Consider the following 17229-nt stretch of genomic DNA (forward strand, 5'->3'; position numbering starts at 1 on the left):
TGTATATGTTGTGTGTATATATTTGTTTATGGTACTTTCTGATTCCTTAGTAGATTATCAAAACCTTTTATCTCATATGATCCTCTGGATTAAATTATATAATTCTCACTCTTAATTTAATACCTAATTCCAATAGCAATTCACGGGCCACACACTAAACCTTATAAATCTCATCTCTTCTAGATGTACCCTCAGTTATAGAAGTAGATTCTTTCTACAGTTATCAACATACAAGTTGTCCATCATGGTTTCTTTCTGTTCTCTGAAGCTGTGGATTCATTTCTTTGATTCTTTAAAATTCTGATATATCAGAATTTTCACCCATTGTTAATCTGTTTGGACATTGGTTAGGACACTCCTTAAAGGCCTGTGATTGAAGCACTGCTGCACAAGACAGCACTGTTAATAGGGTAGATCCTTATAGTTTACCCAACTCTATAGTAGTAAAATTCAGCATTGACATTTGCAATACTCAGTTTTGAGGGTCACATAATCAACGTTTTTAAGTATTGGAAAATTAGCTTATAATGTCTTAAGTGGATTTATGACTTTGTATTGGATTGTATCCATAACTGTCCTTAGCTATATGTGGTCACATTCTCATGTTCCTTATACATTTCCTGGAAGTTTTCTTTGAATCTATTGTTTACTTCAAATTAAAAGCTTTAATAGCTTTTTTTGTACTAACTGCTCCTGTACAATTGAAATATAAACAATACTGTAAGACATACAATAAGTATAGGAATTTTCTAATTGGTCTCTATCCTAAATATCCAACATATTATTTTGATGTGTAGTGAATATAAGTGGATATTTTGCTTTTCCCCAAATCAGGTGTGTATTTTCTATTTACCGTATATTTTAACTAAAACTAGTTATATCTCAAGCACTCCAAATCAACATGTGGCTGCTAATATATCAGACAATACAAATGTATGTCAAAAAGTTAGTGATCAGTGTATGAGTATTTTTATACTATTTCTTAATCTTTAGACATACTATACACATTCTGTTAAATATCATAATCATGATTGAAGGAGATATAAATGACAGAAATGTCTTCACATTTATGTCCTCCTTGTCATTAAAACAAAATGTCTTTTAATCTGACAAAACAAGAGGGAAAAAGGCACTTGTTTTTTCATCAATACAGAAATAAAACCAGAAGACACATCTGAATCCCAGGCTAAGGAACAAAAGAAGAATACCCATATCTCCTCCAAACCCAGAAGACTACAAGTAAAGACAGCAAAAGAAGGCACTTTGATGGGAGAAGGTAAGGATTAAGCAGAGAAGACCTTTGTGGGTTAATGATGGTTCCCTTTTCCCTGCTGTCAGGTTAGAAAGTGGTTTAGTTCCAGCTCCTTTGGTTTTGTTTGTTTGTTTGATTGTTGGTTTCTTTTTCATTATTTTTTCTTAATTAAATAAAACCCCAGAGCAGGAAGATGCAGGACGATCTGATTCACTCAGCTAGTAGCCAGTTATTTGAACTGACATTTATCTATCTTTTCTTAGAAAAAGATTATTGGTTTCACATTTGAGTTTGTTTAACAGAGAAAAGGAAAAAAAGCCAGCGGATAGAGGCTAGGCATATAATCTTTCCCTTAGCTGTTGCAAAGCTGCCAATTTGGCAACATTATTGAGTTTGGAAAAGCAGAGGGTGTAGTTGCCAAATGCCCGCTGTGCAAATTAGATTTTAGTGTAGAACCCTCAAGATTTGAGTCAGTGTTGCTCAACCTTGCCTTGTTGTTTCCTGGGACTGTTAGCAGCATGTATCATTTGCTGTGCTGTGGTATGCGCTCCTGCTTCTTTCACAGTTACGTTATCATGAGAACTGATGTAAAGCAAGAAAGCTGAGGCTTAGCTTCAAATGAGTGTCTGGCTTTTCTCCTACTTCAGGGTGCACAATAGGACTGCAATGACCAGAGCACATGGGCTGGCCAAGCATGGATAGTGTGTATAAAAAATATTCACATAGTTTCCATGACTCTGGACCATTTTAAAATATATGTTCTAAATAGAAAAACAATTCTAGCTTTCCTGAGCATCAAATTGCATACTTTCTAATAGAAAATGAGTAATAGTTTTAGTGGTTCTGAGTTCAGGTTTAATTGAAATCTGTCAGTCAGGAATTACAGTTGAATGAGTTTCAGTTGTGTGCATACAATTGAATACATTTGTGCATCCGTGTGTGTGTGTGTGTGTGTGTGTGTGTGGCCATGTGTGTGCGGCCGTGTGTGTGCTTACACATATACATAATAGCTTGTTTACCTGTGCCCATAGAAGAAATACAATTTTTAATTTTTTCAAAATTACCCAGCCGTATAGCACAGTCTCTCAAACTATACTAAATAATAATAAAAATGATGATGATGATGATGATAAGGATAATAATGATGAGGATTAATAATAATAATAATAATAATAATAATAATAATAATAAATAAGAGTGACATGAGGGTATGCTAATATAAAAAATGGAGTGAGAAACAGGACCCATGAGTTCTTTGGAGATTCCACATCAAGCCGTTTGGAACTTAGGCATTTATCCATCCCCTAAAGAAGAAAGCTTCCTGTCCTGTGTTGCATGCGGATTCAGGGCGTATTTGAAATTGCCTTCTGATTCTAGCAGTTCAGCTTCAGCCTCACTCTGCAGCCAGTGGCTGGGGGGAAGCCGTGCTTGCACCTAACCTAATATGGTTGTCTCCAGGGCTCACAGTCTCCTTGCTTAAATTAATGTTATTAAATACTCCACAATGGCTGGGGTTTATGGGGGTAGTTTATTAATAAATTATCAGGAATGAAACAAGAAGTAGGGCTTCTGGGGATCTCAGTTTAGTCTGGAGAGATGGGAACATCAAAGAGGCCATTTTATTAGGACATCCATGTTAAAAATAGATCTGCTATCTGAGCCCTCCCTGAAGATCAAGCTAGACTTGTTTCCTTATCTTCCAAGCTTTGTCGGGATCTTAAAAACATCATTTCCAAAACTGCCTAATTATTAAAATGCTTTAAATAAGTTTGGTTTTGTTCCACTATTTACATGACATTTTCGTTTTCCGTTTCTGTCTGTGTTTTCAAACTTTTGGCATTTACTACTAACAGAGTTGGCTTTCCTGCTTGCCAGTGTCTTCCTTCCCTATGGATCCCCTCAGAGATGGAGATGATTTAGAAAGATGGGCTGAGTCTTACTCCTAAATTTAGATACTAAGATCATTAGGTCATGGATGCAAGAGAGGAAGAAAGGAGGAAAGTGTGGAGAAAGGGGCCCTTAGAACCCACCACCGCCAAGGGTTTCGACACGCTGACGCCATCTTTCCAGTTCCTATATAATGCTTCTCTTCTATGCCTCAGATTTAACAAATCCTCCTTGTCAGATGGGGCAGCAGGAGGATGTGACAATTGCAGCCATGGAACCATGGAGTCGAACAGACTGGGTTGACTTCTGAATGCCTCCTTTGACAGACTTTCTCTCCTCCAGCTTCACAGCTAACCTCCCCCATTCTTTTCAGTTTCCAAATTGGTAACATTGACATAATAACACTGCTCACAGCTAGGGTTGTTGCACAAATTGTATATCAATTAAGAAAATTAATATTAGCAAAGGTCACAGGGAAAATCATAGCATATAATGAATTAACCATGTGCTAGGTATTGTTGGATTTTCTTACGACTATGTGACAGCCACTCAAGTTGAGATAGCCTAACTCCTTGTTAATTTGCTAGCATACTCTTTCAATTGAGGCACTAGGTACTAACATTTTATTTTTCATAGTTTTTCCTAGTCTTTCTGTAAGGAGATACCCTCCTTTCCATTTGGTATAGGACATACCCAGACACCAAATTCCCATATTTATTACCCTGGTGGGGGAAATAGGAGCAAGATGGGTTGGGTGGAGTGAGGATGGGCTGCCTCTGAATCAGGCAAAGGCACACAGCAAGCAGTAGCTATTTTTTGTTTGTGTGTTTGGTTTTTTGTTTGCTTGTTTGTTTTTGCAGATGTAGGTTTTTAAGGAAACAAGGGGAAGTCTTTGTCTCTGCTCGGGTGAGTTCGTCAGCCCTGATTGGACAGGTTAGCCAGTGTAGCCAAATAATGAATTTTGATTACTGGATCTTGGTGTTTTGTCTCAGGAATGAGCCAGAGGTCAAATAAAGGAATAGAACATGAAGGCTCGATGGCCTACCATAGGGGAATCCTAGAGCACTGAGGCAGGAGTGGGTGGGTGGAGGAGGACCCTCATAGAGTCAGGGGGAGGGGGGAATGGGATGGGGGTTTGCCGCAGGGAAACTGGGAAAGGGGGGTAACATTTGAAATGTAAATAAATAAAATAACCAATAAAAAATTTAAAAAGAAAAGATTAAAGATAATAATAGTAAAAGAAGAAAAAAAGATGTGGGGCTAGCTTTTGGAATTTAGTCTTACAGTTTAACAAGGGCAAGGAAAGGGGAAGGGGAAAGGAGAAAAGGGAAAAAGGGAAAAGGGGAAAAGGGGAAAAGGGGAAAAAACCAGTCTGCAAAGCTTGGACCTGCTAGAAAGCCCTTCACTTCCATATTTAAATAAAAAGGGAATGCTTTTCTTATTGGATTAAGAAACACTGACTGTGGAGTGTGTGCCTGCATAGTAGCAGCTGTGGCCTTGAGAACTCCTTTTCTTCCCCCTCCATTAATTTGTTTATTCACTTTACAACCTGATTGCAGCTCCTCTTCCTCCTCTCCCCCCAGTCTCACCCTTACACCCCGTTTTCCCCTCTACTCCCTCCCATTCTCCTTAGAGAAAGAGGGCCCCTCACATTGGTACCCAGACACCCTGGCACATAAAGTCCTAGCAATACTAAGTGCATCCTCTCCCACTGAGAGGAGAGGCAGCCAGACAAGGTGGCCCAGCTATGGGAAAGGAATCCAAATTTCCACAACAGAGTCAGAGATGGCCCTGTGGCAGTTGTTAGAAGATCCACATGAAGCCAGGGCTGCATGTCTGCTATGTATGTGCGGGGCCCTAGGTCCAGCCATACGTACTTTTCAGTTAATGGTTCAGTCTCTGTGACTTCCCACCCCCATGGGCCCAGGTTAGTTGACTCTGTAGGTCTTCTTGAACTCTTTATGCATGTGATAGTTTCTTTCTCAGGGATAGTAGCTCTCTGTCACAGCAATTTTATTCCCTCTATAGGGCAACTGACATACCAATGGTCTTGCAGTGAAGAGTCTCAGTTGTAAGACTAAAATGCAGATGACTGCCAGGATTCTGGGGACAATTAGTTAGATTTGCTTTGAAGGATATTTGCAATGCTTGAAGACAATAATTTCTGACTAGGACTTGGTAAGGGCAGGTCACTGTTGACAGTGGTGGAGACCAAGGATACTGAAATATTACCTGATGCCTGGTGTCAAGCCCACAACAGAAATTATTTGGTCCAAATGTCAAGAATATCAAGAATTAGAAACCCCACCAGAAGCTCCTCCCTATGATTGGTACTCTTGGATGAGAACCTAGGAGAATGACTGACTAGTGAAGGTTAGTGTTCCTCTCTATATAACATTGGATATTAATTTACTGTATCATAGTAGCCTGTTGTGTACTTTTCAGGAGATGTTAACTGCTTCCCTGTCTTACATCACATCAAATTCTAACATTTGGACACTTAGAGAATTGTGTCGGCCAATGAAGAATAAAGAAATCACAACAGACAATCCAATTAAATTATACAGATATATAACCAGCTGCTAAAGGGGAAAAGAACATGATTTGAATGACATGATTAGCCCTTCTAGGTCCTCCTGAGTCATTTTATACTGTTTTGAATCTCATTTGTTCAGGACTTGGTTCTCCATTTTGCAGAAACTCTGGGTCATAGCAATGTCAGAGAAGGAGTCTAGCATTTCAATCACAACTCAGAAATATATTGTTGTTTTCTCTGTTTTCTTGTTCTTTTAAGCTGGTCATAGCACCTTCGTCTCCCAGGCTAGACACCTCCAAGTTCTGTTTCTTTCCTAGCTCAGTCATTCTCATATTTCCCTCTTTCTTGTTTCCTGAGTTTTATAAATTCAGCCTCCCTTTTTTTTGTTTGTGATGTACTTATCTTTTTTGCATCATTTTACAATATCAGCCACATTTACTGTCCGAGGGCCTGTGTCTTCCCATCTTCTCCATTCCTTTGACCCTCAGTGTCAGTATTTCCTGTGTATAACATAGCACTCCCCTTTCAAAATGTTCTCAACTGTGTCCACATATGTAGCTTCTCTAATTTCTCCCAACTCAAGATATGCCATTTTTCAGGTTCCTTTATCTAAGAGTTTATAATATTCCCCTCTTGTCAACTTAACACAAGGCTTAATTATATCTAACTTATTATTTGATATAAATTTATATCTTCTCTAAGCATAACCTCTTTTACCACAGTGATTATTACATTAAAAACCACAGGGAAAGGCAGGAGAGATGTTTCTCCAAGCACCTAAGAAAGGGCAAGTATGATTGGAAACTGCCAATTAACAGCATCCCTATATCTCATTAAAAGGAGGAGAAAATATTTCCTATTTTAAAAGCATGAATAAAATCCAGCACTTATTTTCTTAAAATAACTTCAAAATAAGCACAGAAAATTCTGTTGCTACACAATATTTTATTAACAATATAATTTTAGATTTTCTACTCGAATATGTACAAAACAAATAATTTAGTCACATCACTTATGACACAGTTTTGACACTATGGCAGATATAAATCAAAATTTAAAAGACAACGTTAGAAACCATTTGTAGATAATAGTAGCATTTAGAGCTGACCCCTTTCTTTGTAAAGTTATCCTGGCTTAGCAACATCATTATAGCAACAGAAAGTGAATTAACACAATAAGTGCATTGGATGTGGTTAGGTAGTATCCTGGAAGTGGCTTAAATATGTGGTTAGCTTGGAAGAATATTACTGAAAAATATGGTGAACCAATTAAAAACTATATTTTGCCAAACAGTCCAAAGAAACACTGAATATGGTAGGAGATGATCATATGTTTATGATACATGTTTCATAATTACAAAGACCTATTAACTTGTATTAATGTAATTTCAATCACTTTATGCAATGTCAAATGCTGTAAGATGATTCTGAATTTCATCATAAAGTATTAACCAGTGAGATGGAGCCAATCTTCTAAAATAAATTAAGTAAATTGATGTCATGGCTATAGGAATGTTAGGATCTAGCAAAGAGGTAAAATTTGTTGCCACTCTTAAGATATATATATATATGTGTGTGTGTGTGTGTGTGTGTGTGTAGCAAATGCCAATGGTAAAGAGGAATAGAAAAAGAAAAGTATAGTAACACATATGTATAAAATGACATAGCAACACACATTATTCTGTATGTTAACATAAAAACATTCATAAGGAAAACAGTTTTCACATGGAACTAGTCACTTTGGCTACTTAGAGTATTTGCTTAGATCTGTATTTTAAAAAAATAAAACAAGAAAGTAAATTTCACAGATATAACTTAGCTGAATTAATTGACCAAACACAACCAGAGGTAGAGTATCTCCAAACCAATAAAGTACAAGGTGCTAAGGAACAGTATGTAAGAGACTAAATAAATTTCTTCTCTGTTTTATTTTCTCTGAATTTGTCTACTTTCTAAAGAACAATGTATTACCTATTAAGACAAAAACTACAATCCACACAAAGGAATAGAGAATCTAATTAGAATACAAGCAACAGTGTTTACTAAGTGTACACATTCTCTAACACGTGGGCAAAATTCCCAGTCATTATGACAAGCAATGGAGTATATTCCTTCTTCTAACTGACCTCCGCTTCAGATTTCATGAGTCTCATAGAAAGTAACTGTATTGAGGACTTATGTGGCTCAGCACTGAGCAACATACATAGAGCCAGGTTAAAAAAAAAAGTGAACATTTCAGACGAGGGTTGGGAGCCAGAGGACACTCAATTCTTGTGCTGTTAAAAGAAAAAAGAAAAGAAAGAAAGAAAGAAAGAAAGAAAGAAAGAAAGAAGGAAGGAAAGAAAGAAAGAAAGGAGAAGAAAAGAAGGAAGAAAGGAAAAAGATAAAAGGAAAGATAAGAACTAGTGAAAGACAGAGCAAACTGTACAATAGAGATGCATATCATGTGCTTACTCTTTGAGACCATTCTCAAAGTCAAAGAGACTAAGGAGCTGGAGAAGTTACAGATTACTGTTCATGTGCTCATAAGGTCCTCAACACAATGAGTACTTATTTAAGAAGAGCAGGGATATGTCTTGCCCACGTTTTGGAATGTTCTCCCTGAAGCTTCATCACACCTCATAATGAACAGGAAGAAGCGTGGTTGGGTTGTTTGAAGACATGCCTCCATTTTAGTGGAGACCCATCAACAAGGATGATACAGGAAGGAAGCATGTTAATTCATATGTTTTGATACTTACTACCCTTCCTTCTCTAAAACCCAAACATTCAGCTGAATGCCTTAGGATACATATCTGCTATAAATTCATTTTTTATCTAATTTGTCTGAGATCTAAGCTTCCTGTGGAGGTCTAAGATCAAAGGAGCTGATTCTTTCTGATGTTGGCAGTGACACATAATGTGTGCTGACTTAGTTCTGTCTATAAGCTCACAGTGGGAGGTGGCCAGCCTCCCTGGGCACCTTTACACTGGGAACTTTCATTTCAGCTGGGGAGTCTGTCAGGTATGTTGCTGATTGGAGCTGCCATGTAAATAATTCATGGGAGATTTAAAAAAAATTAGGGGCCCACAAAAAGAAGCTAGGCTTGCACTAGTCTTTCATGAATAGATGCAGACTTGAAAAACAAAAGGACAGATTTCCAATGAAGGTCTCTCAAAACGAGGTTGAGAACATCTTCAATGGGTTCAGAAAAAGTGACTTGTAGTGTTTGATTCCTCAGGTCTGTAGTTGTATTGGTTTTATCTGAGGATTAAAATTTAAAACCCGTTTTTCTTTTAAAGTCGGCTTCTATATGACCATTGATTATTCTTGTTCCTGGTTATTTGCTGTTGCTGAATAAAACTTCCTTTCCCCCTGGTGAGAACAGTAGTTATGGAGGTGATACCAAGTCCAGTGCAGGCTATATAAGGGAACATGGTGATTGTGCAACACTGATGACAGGAAATAGTTCCTCTCTTGAAGGCATTCAAAACCCTGTGAGGAAGAAAGGCCAACACCCAAATGAAGGTGATCAATAGAGGCAGCTGCATAGGCCAAGTGAGACACCCCGTCATGAGCACTGAGATTTAAATCCATGTAGCTGAGCTTAAAAGAAACATTTGTGGAAGGAGTTGCAGACCCTGTAGGAAAATTAGCATAATGAGGAAATTCCTATAGCTCTCAGCAAGAGAATCAGTCCAGTTAGGTGACCATGGCAGATAAGTAGCAGGCAACGAGGGTCTGGGAAAGGATAGTGGAGATATGAAGAGCACTTGCTTCTCAGATATTAATCCATGCACTGCATTGTGGAAATGATATGGGCAATATGATTTCTTCTCACTTTTCCACTGTGAATAAAAAGCACCATTTGTTTAATCACAGTTGTGATCGCCTTCACATGTCTTCACATCGTTTTCCAATCCGTTGTTAGAATGAACTGAAGTTGAAACTGGTCTTTTGTGCCCTGTTTCTTATGATAAAATAAAGATGTGCTATCTGTCTTCTAACAAAGAAAAGAAGGCATCTCGTAGTGAAGTGGAAATGTATAATGTACCAATTAATAAATTGCCATCTCCAATGTGTACCCAAGAGTAAAGGATTGGAGGGGAAATGCAAGATAAATGGGTATGGAAGATATAGAGGATGGTATTACTGTCTTCTTCCCAAGAATTTGGACAGATCTCTCATTTTTGTAAACAGTAAGGTACCCTTTTGCATTTGTGACATTGTTGCATGCATTGGAGATTAGTGTACAGAGTGCTAAGATGACCATCACACAGCCAGCTTCCAGAAGAGGATAGAATACACCATGACTTTTTTCACCATTACACTTTTTTTTTTGTCTGTGCACTTGTTCTAATCTTTACACAGTATTGGTGTGGTCTTGGCTTCACCAACTCTGTAGAGCCAAATACTTGAATTCTTCCCGAAGAGATCTGGTCCTGCTTTATTTGTGGTCTTAGAAAGTTACTTAACTTGTGTCTTAACTCCTTTCCATCTAAAGCAATGATAATAACATACATACATTAGAAACTTGTTTTGAGAGCAAAATTACATGTGGAAGTAGTATGACTTTTGTAATTGTGATATGTGCTAATTAAATTTATTAAATTTAATAAATTAAATTTATTAAAGCAAATTTTAGGAAAAAATTACTAGTTTTTTTAAATTCAGCTTTCTAAATAAATACATTGGTGGGCTTGATGAATGGCCTTGGCTATGATATGGATTTCAAATTTGACCCATATTTACAATTAAAAATATTTGTTAACTTAATAACATCATATGAGTGTTTTTTCCTTCTTCTGGGAATGATATAACCACATTTAGGTTACATGGCTAATATTAATTACAAATTGAGTAGGAAAAATAGTACTTTTTAGGAAAAATATTTCTAAATTTATTTGGAAATTTGGTGAATAGATGTCATTCAATATTTTATTCTTTGACTATGCGGTCATGATGGCCAAATATAGAACTCGGATATAGAATAGAGTAATCAACAGATTGAAAACAAAGTCCATTCTTCCCTTATGTTCTTTTTATAGACATGAGAATGAAGGTCATACAGGGACTGCAGAGCCAGTTTCCCCAACACTCAATGGATGGAGTGTCCAAAAGAAAAGTTAGCCGCTGTGCTGTCCCAGACGAAAGAACAGCTACACCTGCCCAGAAGATTCCCAGAATCACCTGTGTTCCGGGAGCTCTTGCTCAGCAGCTGACCCTGCAGGAGCCTGGGAACTGGCAGGAGGCTCAACAGCAGTTGCTCAGATACCAGCTGCCAGGCCGCGATCAGCTGCTCCTGTTATGTCCAGACCTCAGGCAAGAGAGGCAGCAGGGTCAGGAGCCTAGCCAACTGAACAAAGGGAGTGGCCGCATGGGGCTGTCTCAAGAGAAGCCCACTTGCGTTCCCACTGAGACCTTCTGCCTCCACACGACTCCACCAGAAACTATCCAGTGACCGCTGTGGGCATGGAGCACTGTGGGTATTTGTATGAAAAGGAGAAAATGTTCCAAATTATTTCTCCATGGTAAATGTGGGAGGAGAAGTCTGATCTGTTGGGACAACTAAAGGAGAGTGTGGACTCTAAATCTTCTGACTTAAATATGGAAGATAGGGGAACGTTTGTAGACTGAGATTGTGACTGATCATGTCTCTTGTACCTCTCATTGATCCTACCTAATTCCAGCAATAGTAGGCCCTCAAAGACTTGCTGATATTTTCTGTGGTTCCAACTGGTTACGATGCAGCCATTTTAATACCTGTGCTATATATACTGAATTTCACCAGTAGGAACTGGGAATAAGATTCTCCTACAACATTCAGCATGCTTCAGGCTTGTCTTATGAAAGACCTAAGATAGTTTTAGTTAGCTGACATTATGTCTGCAGTGCTATTGAAATACTCTGGAGAAATATTATACCAAAGTTTACCCTCCAAACAGACTTAATAAAAGTTACTTGTAGATTTTATTTCATGGTTTAAATTCAGTCATTATTGGAGCTTTCTGCATTACAAACATTATTGTTTGTACCTCATGAGTATGTGTACAGGAAAGATGGTGATCACATGGGCTTTGTTGGGATTTCAGTAAGAAAAAAGTGTGAAAATACTAAATTTAGGCAGAGATTTTTTTTTGTATTATAGTTACATTTTAGACTATGGGTGTTTGTATGAAAAGGAGAAATATTAAAAATTATTTCTTCATGGTAAATTGGGGAGGAAAGTTCTGATGTGGACTCTCAATAATTTGACTTATTAGTTCTAATAATTTTTTTAAGTTGGGTCAAATTTACAACTACAAGGAATTTTTTTCTGGAAGACTAAACATAACCTGATGGTAAAGTGGACTAATAGTTCTCTTATTTATCAGAGAACTGATTTTTGTTTTCCAGAGAAAGCCAGTATAAGGACTGCTCAAGAGACTAGAAAAGAAATAATATTAGGTGTGGCCTTTTGAAGCTGTGCTAAGCACAAGGGGAGCAAAAGGGGAGCTGATGCTTTAAGAAAAGAAGTGCAGGCCATTTTAACACACTCGTATATTTTTACAGCATCCATATCTAGACTAAAGAATATTTTAAGTGCACTGACTTATCACATTTGTCTGCTTACTAGAAAGCCTTACATGAGAATACGAAGCAAGATATGGAAGACAGGCAGTAAAGAGAATTTCCACAATTTTCAGTGGAAATGTCAGATTTTCCCAGAGGATAAACCAGGGTTTTCCTATCTTCTCATGGCTAAGGAGCTATTCTATGGTTGAGACAGAACACAGGCAAGCAATACTGTCTTCTATTGCTGACTTTTAAATAATGGCAACTTAGATATTGAATCCATAGGAAGTATTGGTATAAAGTAGTCATCAACTGGAAAGCATATCTCTTCCCACTATGAGTTGACCATCTCAGCCTCTTTCCTCTTTAAACATTCTTGAAGTATCTCATAAAACTGCCAGTTTCTAAGAATAGTTTGGTCTGAGGTGGTGATCCTTCCCTTTGGCTCAGTTCTAAGTACTGAGGAGAACAAAGGAAGACTTAAAACCAGTCTATATGCATATTGAGACACCATAAGACATTTGAGACTATAAAAACTTATGATTAAGGTATAAGCTAGCTTTCCTCAGGATAAATCTTTATAGATGTAATTTTTCCAGACAACAAAGGTATTATAGAAATAGCTACCAAACGCAACTACTTCTGCATAGTATTTTTTCCATTTAATTAGTCCTTGCGATGACTAGTTTACTATATTTCATTTAATAACTTTTTGATCATTAAAACCATTGGCCTTTACAAACTCGAGTGCATATTCTGCATTCTCAAGAACTGTGATCTTTATGGACCAAACCCTCTCAGAAATTAAGGAGATTGAGGACTGTAGGAGAGTAGCCCTCAGCCATTGCATTGCCTGCTGTTTGTCTTCACATTACATCTGCACTCAGGTAACTGCCTTTGACACTTCCAATTTCTGCCCAGACTTTTGGTGAACTCTATTTCATGTACCTACTGAGAAGTTTCAGTAGGCTGTTTCACAGCCACTGTGATGTCAGTGCAAAACTCAACCCTGCTCCAGCTCATTTTCCTCTCCTCATTCAATGAATGGCATCACATCATAACACATCATGACCCTGTACTGTATGTCACCCCTCTCATTCAACTCCCAAAACTCCTTTATACACATTTCTCCAACCTTAGTCTAATCTCCTTATCCATACCTCATGCAGTACAGGATACTCTTTGTGTGAGACAGGTTTTGAACTGGTTCTCTTTTTTACTGCATAATAAGAAAAGGATGGGTAAGTGGGATAAATACTGGGAGCAGGAAAAGAATCTAAGTTCATTTGTGGCTTAGAACAAGCCTGTTAAAGACAGCTCACTGTAAACCAGTCCTGAACTACACCATTGATGAAGGTAAATATTTCTCAGTTACTCGTATTAACCAAATAGGCAGTGGGATAAACATCTTTTTTGTGTGTGTCATTTCAAAGAACCTATTTTTGTTGTTCATTTGCAATGCTCTCTGTATGTTGTGCCCTTCCTCCCAAGAGATTATGGTACTAAAGCTCTGAGGATTTAAAAATATTTGAGAACAGATTTTAAGAGATGCTCAGCACCAAAAGCTGATAAACAGGAGAGGTGATACAAATGTCATTTACTGAGCTGTTTCACAGTAGATGTGTATTTGAAAACTTTATTTTGTATTCAGTAAATACATGCGTTTGTTAATCTGTCAAATGTATGAAAATATTCATAAATATTTTGCATAGTAAAATACAAAGGGAAGCCAGTGCAGTTTGTTCCATTTTTGTATTTCTTGTTGCTTCATGCTCAGGAAGGTCCAGCCTTCAACAGATATCATTCCTAGAGAAGAGACTGAGCCAATTGAACCAGATAGTTACAATAGAATTCTTGCCCATGTTTACTACCAGTGAAGCTGCTGAAACAAAGATGCTTTGAGGTCTCTCAGGTTTTGTCTCTTCCAAAAGCCACTCAGTTGAATGACTCCTACCCATCAAATGGCAGAATTCCAAATGTACAGAGTTGCTGTACATTAAAACACACACAAAGTACATTCAAAAACAGAAAAAGGAGAAACATTATAAAAAACACATGCACTTGATACTCAACTAAATGTCTTTAAAGCTATGTATGTCTGTGATAGCAAAGTGAGTCTACCACTTAAAAATTGTACATTTATCCCATCAATCTCTTCTCAAATTTATGATGGTCTCAGTCTCAATTTTAGATAAGAAGGAATTAGAATTGGATGGTGAACAATTTATTACAATCTTCATCACAGTGCTGTGACCCATTACCAACATATGTAAGAGGAAGTTTCTAGGGTGCAAATTTTAAAAATGTTTTTTATAAAATCAAGTGAGGCGTAAGGAGTAGAAAACACAGATTTGGATGTTTCACATTACTTTGACCTGGTGAGTTTTAAATACATTACTAAAATCAATTGGGAACCGCTTTACTCAACAATTAAAATAAAGAATAGATTCTCTCTAGTCTGATGGTTTCTTGTGTGTAAGAAAATTTTTTTAATATATTAGGACCTTGTAAAATTGATTGCAATCCAAAGGGTTGATTGTGTCTGTATCATCTTTTTTTTTTTTTTTTGAGTCTCAAAACTTTATATCATATCACTGTTTTATTTCAAAGTAGCAGCAATAGCAAGAGAACAGAGTCGATTTGATCTTAGAAAATGTGTGAGAATGCATTCTTCTATCCACCCTGCAGAAGAAAAAATAGGCAGTTGTCTAACCTCTGTTAGGGTCAAAGGCAAATACCAAAGTTCAAATGCAGTGATTCATTCTTCTTGTATAATGGAATGTCCAACAGAAAAAAAAAAAAACCTATTCAATTTATGCAATATCAGTATGCTAAAAGATTAAATTAAACAACATGCAATAGGCTTCTCCCAGTAAAATTAAATACAAAAATATTTTATTCATCCACATGAAGAAGACAAAGGAAGGTAAGAGCATTTTTAAGTTAAATGTGGATCCAAGAAATTCTCAAACTATTTTAGATATGCCTGACAGATAGCTTGACCATTTTCTTTGGTTAGTAGCACAATGTGATTTTTTTTCCCTATCTAAAGCAATGGGGACTTAATTCTAAATGAATAAGTACCATATGCTATAACATTGAAATGAGTGACTCACTGTGTTATCAGCTCCCCAGATTTAAACTCTCAAGTTAGAGATATAACATGCTACATAGGCTAGTTTGTAAATAAACAGGCTGACTCGAGAAATTAAATTTGTAGAATTTTTTAAATATCAGGTAAATATATCTTGAGTTTTCCCCTTGAATACTCTAGAGGTATTATATGTTTGGAATTATAGATTGAGTAATAGCATCAATTCCCATTCCCAACAAAAATTTTATCCTATTTTCACTGATGTGGCACCTTCAATTATCACCTCTCTCTAAAGTCTTCAATCTCTTCCCATATACTAGTTTGCTTCAATTATAATCCAACATGGTTAATAAATTCATACCTTAAAACACGAAGAGAAAAAACAAGGAAATATATTTGTTAATACCTCGTTTTTTATACTGTGGTTTCTATTATGTTACAAGTTCATGAATACATTACTTGACACTACTACAAAACACAGATTACTCTAGTGGTGACCACAGATGACCTCTGCGTTGTAAGTCTGTTCAGTGCTTCTCAGATTTTTTCTTTGCATTACCTCAGTTGAATATCTAATTGAATCTTTCTCAGATACCATCAATTTGTATTGACTATATTTTAAGTTCTTGGTTTACTTGCATGCCCCATGTACTTGTGTGGTGGCTTTAAAAGTGCTCTTATAAGCTCATGTGTATGAATATTTGGTTTCCAGTTAGTGAACCTGCTTGGGAAGGATTAAGAGGTATGCTCTTGTTGGATGAGATGTGTCACTGGTGATGGGCTTTGATGTTTCAGAAGATTTGTGACATTCCTAAGCATTTTCTTTTTTCCCCTCTTACTTATGGATCAAATTGTGACTTCTCATCTGTTCTTGCCACTGTATCTTTACTCTGCCATCATGGCCTCTAACCCTTGGACATAGTAATTCCAAATAAATGCTTTTTTTTTTTTTTTTTTTTTTTTTTTTTTTTTGTAATTTACAGCTTTGTCATTGTGGGTTTTTTTTTTTTTTCACAAAATTAAAAATGTAACCAAAACATTTTTAAGTGAAAGTGAAAGTTGGCACCAGGAATAGAGTATTGCTATGAAAAAGCTGACCATGTTATTTATTTTTTGGAGGACTATGGAAGACCTTGGGACTTTGGACTAAAAAAGTCAACATTCTAAGAAGAGTTTGGCCATCTTAGTAGAGATGAGAAGACAGTTATGATGAGAGTTATGTGTAGCTCAAGAAGTTTCAGAGTGAAGAAGCTAGGCCTTAACCAGCAACTGGGCTAGAGGCCATTATTGTCATACTTTGGTTGCAAACGTGGCTGCCTTTGGCCCTTGCCCTAAGAATTTACATGAGGCAAATTTAAAAGTCAATTTAAAATGAATTTCTTTGGTAGAGGAGATTTCAAAGCTGCCGAGTATTGACTGTGTCTTATGGTTATCAGTGTTTCCTCTTATGCAGTTATACAACGAAAAAAGAACAAATTGAGCAAAAAGTTAATACAAATTATACAGTCTGAAGAGAGAGCACTGGGAAATTTGATCTCAGAACCAAGGAGAGGCTGAATCCTCAGTGAAACAAACAGAGGGACTTGTTCAGAATAAGGCTCACCCAGGTCAACTACAAAGCCAGGTGTTGCAATGTATGCCATTAATCCCAGTACTCAGAAGGTAGAGGCAGGCAGATCTCTGAGTTCAAGGCCAGTCTGGCCTACAAAGTGAGTTCCAGGATAGCAATGGGTATAAAGACAAACCTTGTCTTGGGAAAAAACAAAAAACAAAAGAAGCAACAAACTAAGGCTACTGAAAATGTAATCTAAGGTGCTCTGGCTCTATTCAAAGATGAAGATATAAATTCTTAAATGGCACCAATTTACTTTGTTTACAAATTTTAAGGTTTTCATTGGCATGAGCTTCTTAGTGATATAAGAGTGA

General features: G+C 37.0%; 1 protein-coding gene across 5 annotated transcripts in view; it reads left to right on the forward strand.

Moving 5' to 3' along the window:
* Pkhd1 (PKHD1 ciliary IPT domain containing fibrocystin/polyductin) overlaps positions 1-11819 on the forward strand; it is a 440341-nt gene extending 428522 nt beyond the window's left edge. For all 5 annotated transcript variants that reach the window (XM_076915219.1, XM_076915222.1, XM_076915220.1 and 2 more), the window contains 2 exons: positions 1154-1276; positions 10703-11819. In XM_076915219.1, the coding sequence (XP_076771334.1) occupies positions 1154-1276; positions 10703-11115 (536 nt within the window). In that variant the 3' untranslated portion in view covers positions 11116-11819. The remainder of the gene's footprint in view (positions 1-1153; positions 1277-10702) is intronic.
* The last annotated feature ends 5410 nt before the right edge of the window (positions 11820-17229 follow it).

Source organism: Arvicanthis niloticus, chromosome 17 (assembly GCF_011762505.2).
Source record: "Arvicanthis niloticus isolate mArvNil1 chromosome 17, mArvNil1.pat.X, whole genome shotgun sequence".
NCBI classification, from domain to species: Eukaryota; Metazoa; Chordata; class Mammalia; order Rodentia; family Muridae; genus Arvicanthis; species Arvicanthis niloticus.